General features: G+C 37.1%; 1 protein-coding gene across 5 annotated transcripts; it reads right to left on the bottom strand.

Annotated features, from left to right (window-relative positions):
- Positions 1 to 481: 481 nt before the first annotated feature.
- ANGEL2 (angel homolog 2) lies at positions 482 to 18,158 on the bottom strand. 5 transcript variants are annotated; one of them, XM_007175588.2, is made up of 9 exons: positions 17,917 to 18,158; positions 15,421 to 15,746; positions 9,962 to 10,218; positions 8,683 to 8,752; positions 7,055 to 7,476; positions 6,015 to 6,141; positions 5,541 to 5,598; positions 3,262 to 3,425; positions 482 to 1,574 (listed from the first exon to the last, which is right to left on the bottom strand). In XM_007175588.2, the coding sequence occupies exons 1-9, from the start codon at positions 17,973 to 17,975 to the stop codon at positions 1,423 to 1,425; spliced, it is 1,635 nt and encodes a 544-aa protein (XP_007175650.1). In that variant the 5' UTR covers positions 17,976 to 18,158; the 3' UTR covers positions 482 to 1,422. The 5 variants fall into 5 exon arrangements, with proteins under 5 accessions (XP_007175650.1, XP_007175648.1, XP_007175647.1 ...); XM_007175586.2 differs by lacking the exon at positions 17,917 to 18,158 and adding an exon at positions 17,751 to 17,812; XM_007175585.2 differs by lacking the exon at positions 17,917 to 18,158 and adding an exon at positions 17,644 to 17,784.
- Positions 18,159 to 18,598: the final 440 nt, after the last annotated feature.

Raw genomic sequence — 18,598 nt, 5'->3', positions numbered from 1 at the left:
AGATATTAAACAGTTAAAAGTACTTGCTTATCGCTATAATTTTTACTAGGCAAATCCTTGTGACCCACATGCCTTTTGGGGGTATTTATCTGGTTTATTTTTTAAAAATTGTAGTAAATACTTTAGTAGAAAAACATTTAAAGTCCAAGACTATAAAGTAGCTGCTGCTTTCCAATTTAAGATGAATAATTCTATTAAGAAAACCCACTGTAAAAACTTGTATAATTCAGTATAATATAAAATTACTACTTAGTAAAAATGTACATAATTCTTTGATCCCAATGTCTAAAAAAGAGGAAATTTTCACTTACATTAAAAAATTTTTGATTCAAACACACAGAGCCAACTACAGGATTTTTTAGGCCTGCTCTTCACCACTTTATAAAAAAAAATCAGCATCATCTCACACTGCTGCATCATGATAAAACATTTTAGAAACAAAACCCCAACAGTTAAACCACAACAAAACAAAACAGTTAAAGTTACTACTTACAAGCATTAGGTCTCCAAGTTGATATCTCTCTAGAGTTTTGCTGGCTTCCTCTTATTTCTAAGGCAAAATAAAAATAACCTTATAGCTGCCACTTTGTTCCAAATATAAGTTTCCTAATAAAATAAATTTCTACAGGATTAGTTAAGTAAAATAAAATATCTTTCCCAATCCAGGGATCTTTTCTTGAAACTGAATAGAAAAAAAAAATTACTAGGGAAACACAAGGCATAACCCCAATCTCTGCCTCTCCTAGGTATCCTGCAATGGTCTATGACAGGATGGAAAGCGGGCTTGTGTAAAGCCCTTCATCCTACTAGTTATGGTGACCTATATTTCCCCAATAAAATGCAGGCATATTACATGGCTCAGGATAGTAATAAGGTGGATTAAGCAATTTGTACAATTTTAAAAAGCATTACTGAGCCCCCTCAAAAACAAACTACAAGGGTTGGTTGGACACCTGTGAACACGATGATTTCTGAGATGAACTACTTAGGACTCAACAAACATGATCCTCATGATGAAATCGGGCCTCTGCAAGGGAAATGAGTTGTGGTTTGTAAGAACTCAAAGATATTTTGGATCCACTGTAAAGCTTGCCAAAAACATGAAATTCTTTACTAAGAGGACTAAAGAAACTGCACTATATTTAAAAATCACTGTCAATTTTACTGGAATTTAGAATAAATATTTACAACTCTTTTACAATAAAGAGCGTTTAGATCTCACTTGTCAGGAAAATATTTTTTCATTATCAAAAAAAATTGTTGTAAACTTGTTTCTTCTGCTACCTGTTTCAAGCATTTAACATAACCTCTTCAGAAATTCCATAGTGTAAAAATAAGTAACATGCAAACTCTTAAGTACAACTTTACATTCTTTGAAAAAGAACATAAATGGGAAAGCACAGTATATATGTAATCAAAGAGTCAGAGCTCAAGTCTGAATTTAGCCAATAAAGGCAGATGATCCGAAGAGTTATTTTCGTTTGGAAGTCCATTAACAGTCCATAAGTCTTGTTCTGTAAGAAGTGACAGTCTAGCTAGAAGTTTCAAGCCACCAACCAAAGCAACTTCAGCTCCTACATTAAAGAAACATATACATATTTAGTGAAACAACAGGTTACTGTAAATCATACAAATCTTTTTTTTCTTATATAGTTTATATAGCTTTTTTATATAGCTTTTTATATATATAGCTTTTTATATATATAGCTTATACATAAGCTATATATATATAGCTTATATATATAGCTTTTTTTACATAGCTTATATATATCGCTTTTATATATATAGCTTATATATATAGCTATATATATAAGCTATATATATATATATAAGCTTATATATAAGCTTATAGCTATATATATAAAAGCTACATATATAGCTTTTTATATATATAGCTTTTTATATATATAGCTTATATAGCTTTTTTTTCTTATATAGCTCAAGCTTATATATAGCTTGACACCCTTCTGGAAGTCTAATATGAAACAGTTTTTAGAATATGGTTAAATTTTTATTGCGATATAACCTAATTATAATTCTCTAACAAACAGAAGTTTCAGATCCTTGTTTTTTTCTATTTCAGATTTTTTTTTCTATTTCAACTTCTGCAAATAATCTTTAGAAGAAAATATCAATGCAACACATAAGATGTTGAATAATTTGAGATTGACAACTACCTAAGAAATTCACCCATCAACCTTTCTGTAGTTGTATAAAATCAGACAGACCAAGCCACATCTGAGTAGGACGTTTATGAGGTGACTGCAGAATAAATTAGTATAGTTTGGTCCCAGAGACTCAGTACCCATGGAAGGAGAGTAAAAGAGGATGTGCTCTTAATGTTAACATTAGTGATGCTGGTTCATGGCACACTTCCGCCACCTAGTGAGTGTTCTTCAGTATGACAACTACCAGAACCTTATTACAAATTCAAAGCAAGCTTATTTTGCAGAGTTGATCTAGCAGAGAGGAGTAAACCACCTCCTGAATGTTACTAGTAAGGTTATCCTTGTGAAGGAGAAAACAAACAAAGAGATGGGAAAAGAAAAGTAGCACTGAAAAAAGAAAAAGGAAAAGAAAAAAGGGGAAAATCAGGAAAAACAAAATAGCTGCCCACATTTAGGATTTTCAGTTTTCTGAATATATTTTTGACTTCCAGTTACTTTAAATGGCACTTTCTTCTCCATGTTAAGTCCTTTGATTAGCATTTAAAATCCTGTTTTCATTGACTCATACAAGGAAGAGTGTGTTATCACCTTTGCTTTTTGAAAACACATGTATTATAGACTTCTCTTTCCAGGAAGAACCAATATTCCAGGCTCAACATGACACAACTGTCGATTGTTGGCAGTACAAGCAAGGCCCTACAATGAAGGCAGCATACTTCAGTAAAATTTAAGTACAAAACTGTATGATGTTGCTGTCACAAGAAGAACATAAATGTATGGAGAGTAAAACCAAAGGGCACTATGAAAGATCTGTGCTCTACCTCAGAAGCTGACTGGGACGGGAGGGTAGAGCTGAGGATGTAATTCTTGGGTAGTAATTTGCTTTGAGGTGTTCCACTGCCTCCAACTTTTGCAGGTGATAAACTGATTCACTCAAATATATCACCAATCTGCCAAATATATTACCAATTTAAAAATAATTCTAATTTCTAAATCTAAACATCTAGATGTTTAGCTAGCTTTCTCAACTCTAGCCCTGAAGTTTTAGTTACTGTGTTCTCAAGCAGAATTTAAGATCACGTGCATTCTTTACCTGGCTGCCCAGCAACGCCTTCCTTTTCAGCAGAATAGAAAATATAATCCACAGTTATGGCACTTCGGGAATGACAGGTGGTCACTTCTGGAATTCCAGTGTCAGGAAAATAATGGGAATACACAGATGACAAGCTGAAATGGTGCTGTAACTTTGAAGATAATCTAAATGGAAAAGAAAAAGTATTTCGCATCCATCAAGTTCTTCATGATTTTTATAATTCCTCCTATTTAAACCACTTTTTCACTTAATTTCCAGACAAAACCAGACATTAGGACAATCTTAATTTAAATAGACCATATCACAATTTTGCATTCCTTTATTCATGCAGTGATATCCAAAACCCATTAACAGAGCTGTGATACATGGGGTGGGGTGGGAGTGGGGAGCTCAATACTTAACCGACTAATGTGACTTTTAAAATTAATTATAACATATTTGAGAGCCTTCACTTGCGAATGAACACATATTCTTAAACAATTTATAAGTTTTTTGTTGTTTTTAAGAAGGAAAATTAAAGTGGCCTTTAGGAATGCTATTTAGAACTAACAGACTTCTGATGTCAGAGGGGTTATATTTTACCATGACTGTTCTTGGTATGGTATATGAGATAATTTTGTACTGCATCTGTTTTTTTTTTTTTTTTTTTTTTTTGGGCTGCACCGCACGGCTTGCGGGATCTTAGTTCCCTGACCAGGGATTGAACCTGGGCCCTCTGAGAGCGTGGAGTCCTAACCACTGGACCGCCAGGGAATTCCCTCATTCTGTATCTTAAAACAGCTTCTATAATGGTTTACATTTACCCCACACTACAAATACACATAATGTTATGGGTAAAATGTTTAAAAATCATTTCCTATTAACACATCATGAATTTTAAGGATCTTTTATGTCACAAAAGAAAACAAAGTTTTAAAAAACCTTTTTTTTAATTCACCCAACAAACATTTACCAAGCATGTACTAAGTCCCAGGCACTATCTCATCTTATGTGCTGAGAATACACAAATAAAGATGTTGCTCTGCTTTTAAAGAGCTCATATGTCAATAAGCAAAGGTAATTGCTTCAAGATGCTCTACTTCCAAGTTTTAGCAACTTTTTATGTCTAAGGACTTACATTTACAATATTTTTAAATGTACAATAGGTCTCCTGCAAATTGTTATCTTACTACCAACATTTCAGTTTACAGATATAAGCTATGCATATAAACACACTGTATTTATATAGATACTTAAAAATATCTTTTCTTATACCCCATTTTGTTATAAAAAGATTTTAGAATTACTCAAAACTAAGTATTTGTTAGTAAGAGTAGCCTTTTTATTAATCTTACTCAGGGAAGTTTTTACTTTGAAAGTTTTAATCACAGATTTTTATATATTCTGTTTCAAAAATTCAAAAAAATTGCTTTCTTACTAATTCTTATATATGAGATATTTTCCCAAAACAAGATATACAAAATAAAATAAGACTGAGGAGAAAGCAGATAAAAAGAATGAGAGGTGGTCCCGAAATTTAAATGTTAAACGAAAGTCAAAGCTATAAAAGAGCCACAATATGAAACAATCAAGACATTTCAAGAATCTCCCAAGAGACAAGATTTAAGTCTCCATCCTGTTGTATTAATATACATCTGTTTCTCAACCACAGCCCTAAACATTCATGATTCTTTAATAAAAAGAAATCCAGGCATCTTCACCCAGCTACCTCTGATGACCTTTTCCTGTAGTTTAAGAGTTATGTATAAATAATTGTCTTTTCTACAGACATATTCTTTTTTTGGATCAATTCTCCTATAGATTTGTTTCAAGATCCAGTAAGTCAAAGGAGGCTAAAGGTCCTCTTGAAATCTGAAAGATATTTTTCTGTGATCTTGACCTTTGTTTAAATATGTAATAGCAATAAATTTCAAAGATAATAAATTTACTAGCCTGTTCAGGTCCACGGACAAGCTGCTTCTATAAACAGCACTGCTTAAGCACTTACTATATGTCAAACACTGAGTTTTACATGCTTTGTCTCATCTAATCTTCACAACAATCCAAATTATAGATAAAGAAACTGAACCTTAGAGATGTTAAATTTCTTGCTCAAAAATCACACAGCTAAAAAGGAGCAAAGTCAAGGTTGGAACTCAGGTCTATTTGACTTAAGAGCCAGCATTCTTCACCAGCATAAAATATCATCAACTTCATTTTTCATCCAAGTGATTTTTGAGACATGATTTCTTTACTCAACTAAAGTCAGCAAATGTCTCTTGTTGCTTTCCAAAACTCACTTTTCAGCTGTTACTAGGACCTCTGTTTTGTCCAGCTGTGTTTGTGTCAGATCACTGTCTGTAAGAACAAAGAGAAATATATTAATACTATCAATGTATTGTTTTGTTCTAGCTTGCCTTAGTATAGTCCTTTTACTCTAGGAACAATATTTAAGACATATCTAATTTAGATAGATGCCTAGTTAAATGGTTCATTCTGGTATCTATGTTTTGATGATCTCCAGAATTAGCAAAAATAAAACACAAACATTTCCAAAGCAACATGCAAGTAATTCATGCAAAGATAATTTTGGAAGCTGAATTTTAAAAAGGTAAATTTAGAGCTCTTAAAAAAAAAAGAATAAGCAAACAACTATATGCTTTTATATATGAATATTCATCCCTGAGATGTTATCCCTTTAAAAATTTAGTTCTATGTCTTCAAATGGAACACTATTATCAAGAAGACTGCCAAAATGTATTGCAAACACTTACCTGTCTTTTCTACTTTTGGTACCTGCTGTACCTCATACACACAGTTCTGTGAGATACCTAGGTTTGGGGGCCAAATTGGAATAGATAAAATTCTTTGTCCCCGTGAAGATTGTTCCTGGCCAGATACCTAAACAAAATTTCAACAGGTATCTTAGGTGAATAGATTTTAAATAGTTTGTGTACTGAAAAGTTTATTTCTTAGATAAAAGGGAATCCAAGAATGGTAAATATTACCCTTTATTCATTACATTGATTATTTGTGCTTATAAAATCTTGTTCAAATACAGTTCAGAAAGCACTTATTATTTACATGTAAATGGCAATCTTTTCCTATGTATGTTTTTGTCTAATTTGGAAATCTAAACGATCTATAGTTTTGGACTAATACTGCTCCTCCTTTTTTACTACCTGCAATGTATTTCCTGTTACATAAAATACTGAGATCGATCAACTCTTACAAAATTTTAAACTATCATTCAAAACTCAGTGGTGGAGAGTTTATTTTGGTTAAATATACCAAAGATGAAATGATCTAAAGTAAGCAAAAGAAAGTACAATGAAAATAAAAACATGGGCTAAATTACACTCAGCTAAAGAATTAAAATATTTATCATTGTGTAAAGGGAAACTTATATAATAAATAAATACTAAATTACTGTTTTGCCAACTATATTGCCCACATCCAGCATTCAAAATTCTATTCTGCCACCTTGTAAGTAGTTCCTTATTTATGCAGTACTCATGTTCCATAAGTAGTTCCTTATTTATGCAGTACTCATGTCTGTCAATGCTTTTATTTTTCTTCTCCTCCCCCATTTCAATTCCTCCAAGCACAATGTTGCCACAAATAGATGGAAAAGGAGAAATTCAATCAAGTAAATATAATTACTTATCAGTAGCTGTAGATCATCATCACAGGTTGGTAAAGTGAGGGTACTGACTCATCAAGGTTTTCAAACAGCCCTGTGATGACTATCCTCACTTTACAATGAAGAGAGAGACTAAGTCCACCTCCTAATAATGAGGAAGCGAGCACGTACCTTTCCTATGGCAAGTCCTTCATAATTCAATTTCCCTTCCTTTATAAAACTATAGAGTGGAGAACCAGGAACAGAATTAAAGTCACCACACATAACAATGGGGCAGAAGCTGCCATCTTTCTGATGGGCAACACTGGAAATCTCTGCCAGAAGCATTGCCAACTGGGTCAGTTTAATATCACCTCGCCTTGGGTTATACAACAGATGTGTGTTAGCCACACAGATCGCAGGGGAGGCAGCACTTGGGATTTTGGGCTGCAAGAGTAACACTAATCCAACATTGTCTCTGTCCAGTAGAGGAACATCACGGCGGTAGAATTCCACTGGGTTCACTGATAAGAGGGAAAATTTGGAATGTTTGAAGCAAATGGCACAGCCATCAGGTTTCCTTCCTGTCCGCATCTTGTATTCACAGTGATAACCTAGAGGAAAGAAAAAACTTTTAAACGAAGATGGCTGGTTTTTTATATATATACGTATTAGAAGAACTGTGTTTTGCCACACACACAAAAAGTTATATATATGGCAAAACACAGTTCTCCTAATTTTTTGAACAATGTTTACCAAAGTGTATTCTGCAAAACATTAGTAATGTAGGATGTTAGTAAGTGTTAGAATCAAAAAAGTCTGAGACTGGGTCAAATAGATTTTTTTACTGGCAGACTTCAGGGTTACATATGTGTACATTATCACATTCTCATTTCCATCCTAACAAAAGTCAGAGTCATGACAAAGACAGTGAGGCCTTATAGTAATCTGCCCCCTCACCCCCCCCCCAACCCCATATCTCTCACCTTTTTGCCTCTAATTCTTCCCCGCTTGCTCCACTCCACACACAGCAGCTTTACTTGCCTTAAGGCACTCCAACCTCAGAGCCTTTCCTTTGCTATTTCCACTATCTGGAAAGCTCTAGCCATGGCTTGTTCCTTCATCTCCTTCATCTTTACTCAAACGTTACCTTCTCTGATCATTTTGTTTAAAACTGAAACCTGACCCATTTGCTTTTCTCCAGAAAACTACCATTACCTAAGGCACTATTTACTTGTTTGTTCAGTTTATTCTTGGCCTTTCTCCACTAGAATGTATGCTCCCCAAGGGCAGAGACTGTTGCCTGTTTTGCTCACCGCTGTATCCCCACTGCCTAGAACAGTGCATGGTGTATAGTAGGCACTCAAAAAATATCAATATTTGCTGCTTGAATGAATGCAAAGTAGGCAGCATTTCTCACAGACAACGTGTTTCTAGAGGTATTCACTCACTAAACAGATTTTCAGCTTCTATCCATTACACACGGTGGACACTGGTATTATATGATGATGAACTAGACACGATGGTCCCTGATCTCATGGAACTCAGAATCTTAGGGCTCTGGGAGTAGGCAAAGCAACTCCTGGAAAGGAAGCTATTAAGAGATTCTTGCATACCTTTCCATTCAAATTAAAATTATGTATTAACACAAAAGGTCCCATTTGATATACCTCAATCTTTTCCTGACCTTTTGAAATGCATATTAAGTTTTTTCAAAATTAAGATTTTTGGTCCAAATACACCACACATCTTTGTTATTAGCAAGTTATACTTTAACAACCCATTAAGTAAATCTGGCTAAAGTAAAAGTTACACTGTACCCAATGATTCCAAACTTGGCCTGATCTCTGTTCCATAATGATCTTCTTGCACTTCTTGCAAACAAAGTACCTTAAAAGAAAAAAAATGGCTTGAATTAAAACAAAAAAATGCAAATATGAATTTTCTGGTGCTTTTGTCTTTAAAAATAGGTTTCTAAAATTCTAAAAACCTGATGAAAGCTGAAATAAAAAAGTTGTTTTTCTTGTAATGTATAGATCTAAGAAATTAATGTCTCCAAATTTGATCAGTCCACAAAACCCTGACCTTTAATCACATGAAGCCCTCTTATTATCGAAAACTGGTATTTACCAAAGGAAATATTTATCATTTATATGTTGGAATATTTTTCCTGAATTTACATGTTCATTAGTACTAAATCCTTCTAGCCCTTTTTTTTTTTTAATTTATTTTATTTTATTTATTTTTGGCTGCACTGGGTCTTCATTGCTGCACACAGGCTTTTCTCTAATTGCGGCGAGCAGGGGCTACTCTTCGTTGTGGTGCACGGGCTTATTGCTGTGGCTTCTTTTGTTGTGGAGCATGGGCTCTAGGTGCGCAGGCTTCTGTAGTTGTGGCACATGGGCTCAGTAGTTGTGGCATGTGGGCTCAGTAGTTGTGGCTCGCGGGCTCTAGAGCGCAGGCTCAGTAGTTGTGGCCACGGACTTAAGTTGCTCCGCGGCATGTGGGATCTTCCCGGACCAGGGCTCGAACCCGCGTCTCCTGCATTGGCAGGCAGATTCTTAATCCATTGGCAGGCAGATTCGCCACCAGGGGAGCCCCTAGGACTTTCTTAAGAGATAATTTTTCGAATGCTATCATCTAAATAAATTTTTGCATGAATTATTTAAATTTTGAATCAAAGGAAATATTTACTGAATACTTAATATGGTGCCAGTCCCTGTCTCAAAACTGATCGACACTTAAAACTTTTTGGATCTTATTTGAAACATTATATAATTATTTATATCAACAACCATTAGCAAGTTATTCCTCCAAAGTTATGATACCTTGTTAAAAACTGTTCCATCACTATATTTATTTATTATTTATTTATTTATTTTTGGGCCACGCTGTGGCTTGTGGGATCTTAGTTCCCCGACCAGGCGCTCGGCAGTGAAAGTGCAGAGTCCTAACCACTGGACCGCGAGGGAATTCCCTCATCACTATATTTAATGTCTTCCCTTCTTACCCTACAAACAAAAGGGATAAAACCATTTAGTTCAGAAATGAATCCAACTCTTCCTTATGTGAAGAATTTTGATGATATTTTGTACTTACGTCTGCATCAAAGTGTTTAATTTCTTTCAGAATATTGGGAAACCTAAAACTCCAGTGTAATACTGGTCGCCGGCAGTGTTTATAAAGGTGTGAATTGTCTTCCAATAAATCTTGAGAAAGTATATTATAGGACATCACTGAAAAGTCAAACTTGTTCTCACTGTCTTCACATATGGGGTCATCATTTTTGTCTCCTAGGATCTTCGTTTCTTCTTTGTTATGGTTACATACATCTTCCCAATGCCGTTTTATTGTGCCTGTTAAAATATATTAGATAAAATACAAAGAATTAATAAAAAACGGGATCACATTTTTCCTGTATATAAGTATTTTCTTGCCTTTTAAACATTCCTATAGGCAATGAACAGAATGTTTTTCCCTAGGCAATGGCAATGTAGTACTTAATAACTAAAGTTGTCATCAAATTGATTACAAAGGCAGTAAAATGATACATTGACTGACCAAGAGGTACAAAACAGTTTAAAAGGGTCTAGCAAGTCATTTTGGAGGCTGAGAGTGTGTGTTAATAAAACTGACTATATTGGGGTCACGGTTTCTCACTTTCCCATGGTTACGAAGTGGCTCTGCCACAGACATGCTCAGCAACTTCATAACCATGATAATATATTTGTATGTCACAGCTGGCCTTTCAATAAGGTGATTTCACATTGTATTTTATCACCTATTAGGATGATAAGATCATCAAATGCTTAACTAAGTTCTAGAAACAATTCATCTGAGAAATCTGATTTAGACATGAATGAAGGGTATATAATGACAATAAATGGAAGCAGTATTTACTGGAAGAATGCAAACAAAATAAGCAAAAGAAATATTTTTAATGCACACCAAAGCAAAAGTTAAATGTAACACAGCTACAGAATGCTAGTAAATGATAATGCCTGACTGACAAACCTAGCATGCAGCAACCAGGAATGTGTGATAGTTTATATTCTGCAAAGACACCATGTACCCTAATAAAGTGATGAGAAGAGGATCAAATAGCATGAGATTTTGCAATTATAGGCAGTCTTTGACTTAGAAATGAGGACTAAAAAAATAAATATATATATATGTGTATCACTATAGATACAGACACACACCAGTAAGTATATATGTTTATATATATGTATATATACACAGACACACACACACCCCCTTTGATCTTGTCTTCCTCACCCCACCATTAAAGAGGATACTCTTACTGCCATGGAAGCCATGAAAAAAAAAATGTGGAACATTTTAGAGAATCTATAAGCTCAAAAGAAGGGGAAAACAAGAAATGGGATGAACTTGGGAAACAAAAAGATTTGAAGATGGACTTTTGAGCATGATTAGATGATATGAAAAAAATCTGAGCCCTAGAATATCTCCCTTTTCCTGCAAGGTTTTCACTTCACTGGATGACAATCTCTAAAATTTCACCAATTAAAAATTAAATTGAAGAAAAATATTTTATATATGGGGGAAAAAAGATTAAAGGGAAACATACCACTGTTTTTAAGAGTAATTGTCTCTGAGAGTAAGGACTGCGGCAGATTTTTCCAAATCTTCTACAATGACGGTATATTTACAGTCAGAATATCAACACACTCTAGTGGGGAGGGGGCACTGGTTGAGGGCAGTCAAAAGGTACAAGCCTCCAGTTATAAGATGAATAAATACTAGGGATGTGATGTACAACATAATCAATGTATGAGCACTGCAGTGTGTTCTATAGGAAAACTGTTAAGAGAGTAAATCCTAAGCGTCCTCATCACAGGGAAGAATATTTCTTTACTTTTGCGTCTCTGTGGAATGACGGATGTTCACAAAACTTATTGTGATAATCATTTCATGATGTATGTAAGTCAAATCATTATGCTGTACACCTTAAGCTTATACAGGGCTGGTATGTCAATTATATCTCAATAAAACTGGAAGAAAAAAAGTGTCAGTACACTCTATAAAAATGCCAATGAAGTAAAAATTTTAAAATACACTCTGGTAAACTGACTTTAATCAGGTTTCTTCCCTCAAAATCTAAATGCTGATATCTGCTGCACTGAGGGAATAGGAATTTTGACGAGAGGACAGAAGAGGAAGGTAATTTTTATGAATAGTGAGGTCTGGGTGGAACAGGGGAGTTGGAATTATGATACCATGAAGGTACTAGGAGCCTGAGGAGAAAGGTTAAGAAAAAATGGTGGAAGGAAAGAAAACCAAACTAAACAAAAGCGTTCAACTATTACATAATTTAGCCTAGAGCTTGTCCTATGCCCAGGAAAGAGAAGGAAACGATCCCCTTCCTTATCCTTCACTGAAAATGGAGAATCCTACACCTAAAGGCCAGAACTAAAGCAAATTATACTGACTCCACACAACTACCCTGAGATTTTATAACATAGCTTCTATGAGGAAAACAGAACTGATTCTTAAGAACTGATTATCTAGAACACAATTCATTTATAAACTTGGGTCTGTCTGGTTTTAGCCACAAATCGTTAAGTCTTTATATGTATACGAGATGGAAAGGGCTCTGGTCATACAAACAAAATGTAAGCTACCATCACAAACTTACAGCACTACCCTGATGGTACCACTGCATTAAAGTATGAAAGATGAAAGTCTAAAAAAATCATTCATACTTTCTTGTAGAATATGTATATATAAAGGCATAGAAAAGCATTAAGATTTGTATAGTCCTGGCAATTAAGAGTTTGTAACCAAGTCTTTTTTTTTTTTTTAAATATATATGCTAGGTATTATTTTTTTTTAATTTTATTTATTTATGGCTGTGTTGGGTCTTCGTTTCTGTGCGAGGGCTTTCTCTAGTTGTGGCAAGCGGGGGCCACTCTTCATCGCGGTGCGCGGGCCTCTCACTATCGCGGCCTCTCCCGTTGCGGAGCACAGACTCCAGACGCGCAGGCTCAGTAGTTGTGGCTCACGGGCCCATTCGCTCCGCGGCATGCGGGGTTTTCCCAGACCAGGGCTCGAACCCGTGTCCCCTGCATTGGCAGGCGGATTCTCAACCACTGCACCACCAGGGAAGCCCCTGTAACCAAGTCTTTTTGCAATTCCATTTTTTAAACAACTGAGACCATCAGATTATCAAATTAATACAGTGGCTTTCAGACTTCTACAGCTTGTATAACCCTTTGGCATTACTTTTCATGTCATGACCATCAGTCCCTGGTACGTTGGGACTGCAGCTGGGATGATGGGGTAAACACATTTTATCCTGACCACATTTGCTTTTAATAAACATACAGAAATGTGTTTGAATGCTTGGGCTCCCTGGAAGACAATCTGAAAACTACTGAGAGAATGGATAGTCTTTGGCCTTCACATACTTCACAACATAAATTCACACTACAAAAGCTTATATACCTTCCATGTCAGGAGCAACAAGGTGATCACAGCAGAGAAGACAGATGAATCAAAGAAAGTAAGCAATAGGCCTGATCGGGTTTTTAGGGCGCCTAATTAAAAGGTCATAATTGTGTCACACAAATCCTTCAAATACCACTTTAAAGTGATAGGCAAGTTAGCAATGCTGTTCTCTTGATTGAAAAGTAGTATTAGTGAAATATCAGAAGTCACAAATATGGCTTAACGAAGAGCATTTTCCTTAGTCACAATACCTAGGAAGAACGGACATATAAAGAGTCAGGTTGCAATCAAAGTTTATCAGTCTGTCAATGTAATTCCCCATCCATTAAAGGGAAAACAACAACAACCAGGATTTTCTGAGTACCTACTATGAAGCCAACAGTGTGTTAGGCACTTTGACATATCTCACTTCATGCCTCCACAGGCTTTCAAAGTAGGCATTATTTTACACTAGGAAACCAAGGAGCAGAGAGGTTCAGTGACCTGTCCAAACCCACACAATTAGTGGTGCAGCAGAATGAGAGCAGGGAGCGGTTCCTAAGCCCATGCTTGTGTCACTACACCACCGCTCCATCTGAGAGCACACCTGATTTATCACAAAAGGCTAAACAGAAGAGGAGTGTGCCGTCCTGATGAACAATGAATGCGTGAACGAGAGGCTATCTCGTCACCATACAGCCCTAGATTTATAAAGTATGCGTTGTCCTTAGGAACCTAATTTTAATGTCTCTAAATACACCTTTTAATCATTCAAACAAAGCTTTGTTTATAAACACATGTGGTGGTTAAGTGCTATACAAATAGATTTTCACTTTTTTTTTTTTTAAAGGAATTCCTTTATTTTTATTTTTTATTTATTTACTTATTTATTTTTGGCTGCGTTGGGTCTTCGCTTCTGTGCGAGGGCTTTCTCTAGTTGCGGCAAGCGGGGGCCACTCTTCATCGCGGTGCGCGGGCCTCTCACTATCGCGGCCTCTCTTGTTGCGGAGCACAGGCTCCAGAGGCGCAGGCTCAGTAATTGTGGCTCACGGGCCTAGTTGCTCCGCGGCACGTGGGCTCTTCCCAGACCAGGGCTCGAACCCGTGTCCCCTGCATTGGCAGGCAGATTCTCAACCACTGCGCCACCAGGGAAGCCCGATTTTCACTTTTGAGTGCTTAGAATTTCTACTTAAATGTGTAGTAGAAGTTTGACTTGAAAGAGCACTAACTAATCTAGCTCTGACTTCCAGGTGAGACACCGTGAATGCTATCCTTTGACAAACTTAGGTCAGCTTCCTACACATTAACACTCACACAGCCTATTTTCATATCTTCAGAGGAATGATCTGCACTGAAAACCACAGCTCAGTAAGAAAGACAATTCCGAATTTACTTAGACAACTCATGTATACTTTGGAGGTAGGGCTGGGCTGGCAGCACAGAGAGCCTACTGAATTGTTTAGAGTAAAAAGAATATGAGAAAAATAGAGATAATCAAGATATCTAGAAAAAATTGTCTCAAAGTTGAATAAGATGTGGTTAAAAGATAAAACTTCCCACAGACTCTCGAGATTATGTCTACAGACCCCAGTATGAGAAATATAAATTTAATAAGCTAAAATCTGATTCTGTAAGAAAATAGCTTTCATTTATGATTGTTTCTATTTAAGGAAATTCTTTTGTCTTATATAATAAAGCTAACACTAAAAATGAAAACATGATTTTTTTTAATAGCTCTGTGGACTCCCAAGCATACATCCACCAATTTCTAAGAAATCTAAGGACCTTTGTTTCAAAAACACTGAATTTGAAAATTATTCTTAAATTAAACTTAATGTTTTAATCTAGTCCTCCATTGTTTTCAAACTTTAGTCTATATGTAGAGTCACTTCTATTTTTACTGCCAGAAATACACAATTAATTGAAGATGTCTTTTTAAAAGTCTTAATTTTAAAAAAGAATTTCCTTTTTCATAACAGAAAACTACTGGCTAAAAATAAACACCAACACCTCTAAAACCTGCAGGTTTTCTTAAGGATTAAATATGAAAGATTCAATTACTCTACGGCTTATGTCTATTTCTGCACCAGGATAAATGTCACCTTTACCTTGGTGTTTTCTTCGTTTTGATGAAGGCTCATCTCCCTCAGAGTTCATGATGTAACTAGAGAGATGAATCAAAGATGTCTGGCTCAGGGTGTCAGGTCTCCAGTTCCAGTACTGAAACTGAGTTCTAGACTCAAACAAACAAGGTGGTCTCCAATTTAGTGAAAAATGCCTACTACTGAAGTATGGGTAAGGAGCACGAGAATAGTGTCCAGGCCACCTCATACAACTAGAAATATGTCTGTTCCAGCAACACCTTTGCAGATTCTCCCACGGTGCAGTCCAGTCTCTGCCCAGACTCTTCTGGTGATAGGGTAACATGGGGTATCTAAAAGAAATAAATACACTCCTTGAGGCACCACTTTTTGTTCAGCTGTAGCACACAAAATCTAAATGTTTCCTCAAGGGAAGGTAATGTCTAATATTTGAAATCTGACTTCTAAATCTGTGAAGGATGGGGGGAAAAGCAGCCATTACTTAACTACTAGTGGCAATATCTCAATACTCTCCCTAAACAACTATGAATGGTATTCTAAACACTTAACATAGAATCCACCAACCTCCCAAAACACCAGATACACTTCTAAAAGTCCACACAATTCAACTGTGTTGAATCAATCACCAAACTGTATTCAGAGTAGCTTTCTAGCATCTAATAAAACTCTTAAGGACAAATAAAATCCACAGCAAACCTAATACTTAAATCAAATATAGAACACATAAGGTGACTACAGTTAAAGTGAATCTCTCCAACCTGGGTTTGGAGTTAAAAACATGTTTCTGAACATGTTTTTTATACCAAGGTTATATTTTCCAAACATCTTTATAGCTAACAAAACAAAAGCCTATCACTAAAAGTACCTCTCTTGCTAATCAGTAGATAGATAATTTATTGTTCCATGCTACTCCCTTTTTTTTTCTTTTAATTTAAAGCACACTTCTCCTTGAGGGAAATGAAAGAGAATTACTTACAAGAAATTCACCAACACTCCAAACCCAACAGCATCAATTATCTGATACCAATTATATGATAGGTTATAGCGTGAAAAATGTCTCCAAAGTAGTGTTATTATTATTTTGAATAGATATATCGCTCTCAGGCTCTCTTAAGAAACAACGCAACTCAAGCACCACCTTCTTTCTACTACACTATTCTGGCAAAATGCTAGGATTCTGAGAAAAGCTTCTATCCTTTCCTCCAGAATTCATTAAAGGTACATTTCCAAGATAGTGTCAATAATGTCCACTTTTATCATCAAAAGAATTTTGCTTAAATTGTATTTAACTGTTATTTGACTTTTATATGTTACATTTGTTTCATTTTAACAGCACTTAAATTTTTAACTGTTACATAAATTTATCGAGCAGTTTACACATTTTCAAACTGTTCTCTAAACTCAATGTTATTGTAAATCTTTAAAGGCATGACAAGGGTAGTGTATCCTGCTTTGTGACAACTCTGAAAGCCATAGAGATTTGGGGCTTGCCCGTGCATTTTCTATCCCAATAAGCTACCGTATTGAAATATAATACTTGTACTACAAAACATTCTCTGTATCTGTAGTTACTTATACAGACTTTTTTTTCCTCTTAGAATGATGAGCTCCTTGACGGCCAGAGCCTTCTTATTCATTTTAATCTGGGTCTCTTCCCAAGTGCCTAGCACAGTGCCTGACACACAGCTGGTACTCAGGAAACACTGTTGAACTGAACTGTCAAGTCCCAAGACTACAGGAGTTAAAACCAGATCCCCACAACTTAGGTAAAAACTAACAGAGTGCTGTGTTTCCCACGTGTGGTACACCAGTCGGTTTCGCGTGGTACACATTTAAACTTAAAAATTTTTTATATCTAAGTATCCATTTCAAAATGTATTAGAAAAAAAAATCAGTATACCAAACCCAAGATCTCACGGATACTGCTTAGGGAGACGGCAACGTGTGCAGCACCTATTGGAGTGCTTTTTTAAAAAGTGAGTCAATTTCAAGAAAAATATCCAGTAAGTAATATAGATGTGGAACGAGAATTTGGTAATAATCGTAAAGGTTGGGATCCCAGTGACTAAAGTTCGACAGGCACCAACACAGCAACAAACCAGCCCCTCCCTGCAGACCGGCAGCTCCCGGAAGGGGCTGCAGGGTTTGGGAAGGAGGCCGGGGACCCGGAGGCTCAGGCTGGCTCGGAGATTTGGGTTGGGGGAAAAGGGCCGGGACTCTGAGGCCAACCTGGTCCGGAAAGCACGAACACGGCCCATGGCCGACGCGCTCCGCGCCCGGGCCCCGGACCCCGGACCCCGTGGGCCGAGCGCCCTCCGGCTGCGCGCCGGGTTTACCTATCCCTCAGGGTCTCCAGAGGTCCGTCCTGACGGTACCGCGGCCTGGGCCCTCTTCCTCGTCCAACCCCCACTCCCCACCCCGCCCCGCCCCGGTTAACCCTGGCCGCCCGCCCCCAGGCCGCCCGCCCCTCCCTCCTCCCTCCCGCCACCCAGCCCTACTGACCTGCCTCTCCCCACCGCACAGCGGCCGTAGCCCCTCCTCACACAGCGCCACGCTTCCATTTTCCCCCTCTGCGAGCGTCCAATTCCCAGGCCCCGGGCTCAACCTCAACCGCTACAGCCGATTTGGCGGCGTAGAGCACCAAGGGTTCCCCATCACTAGACGTCGGGCCTCTCGGCCGGGCTGCAAAGCATGCTGGGAGGTTCAGTCTTGCCCGCCGCCAAGTCCCCATCTTGCGCCGCGTAAGTCACTGAGTTGCCTCTACGCCAAATTCTGTTCAAGAAGCATGCGCAGAGCGTGTGAAGCAGGGGCAGCCATTTCTGAACAGGGCAAAACACCCGACTTACGTCTTAAAGAAACAGAGGAAATAAACTAAGAGCTGAGCAGCTTTATAAAGGCTTGTGGGAGGGTTCACTGCAGTTACTGTTAAAAAGAAAAAAAAAATTTAGTGTATTTATATAATGTCCTTGGGAATTTCCAAAGGTGGATGCCCAAAGTGGGGAAATGCCCTTCTCTGAGTTCTGATAGTACTGTGGTACCACGGGTTTTTTTTCAATTAATTTTGTGGGAACACGGCCGAAGAGCTCACTTTTGAACGTACGTGTGCGTCGTCTGTGTCCATCGCTATAAAATTTAGTATAGGACTCTAGATTCTTGGAAAACATTACTTAAGTGGAGAGCCCCT

This window comes from Balaenoptera acutorostrata, chromosome 1, assembly GCF_949987535.1.
Source record: "Balaenoptera acutorostrata chromosome 1, mBalAcu1.1, whole genome shotgun sequence".
NCBI classification, from domain to species: Eukaryota; Metazoa; Chordata; class Mammalia; order Artiodactyla; family Balaenopteridae; genus Balaenoptera; species Balaenoptera acutorostrata.
The sequence above is the reverse complement of the archived record's forward strand: the minus strand, read 5'-3'. Positions and strand labels throughout refer to the sequence as shown.

Coding starts and splice junctions, on each gene's coding strand:
- ANGEL2 (XM_007175588.2), bottom strand. CDS start 17,975: ATGGAAGCGTGGCGCTGTGTGAGGAGGGGCTACGGCCGCTGTGCGGTG. Junction 15,747..17,916: donor TGTGCGGTGGGGAGAGGCAG/GTCAGTAGGGCT, acceptor TATTTCTTTTAG/ATACCCCATGTTACCCTATC. Junction 1,575..3,261: donor AGGCGTTGCTGGGCAGCCAG/GTAAAGAATGCA, acceptor TCTTTAATGTAG/GAGCTGAAGTTGCTTTGGTT.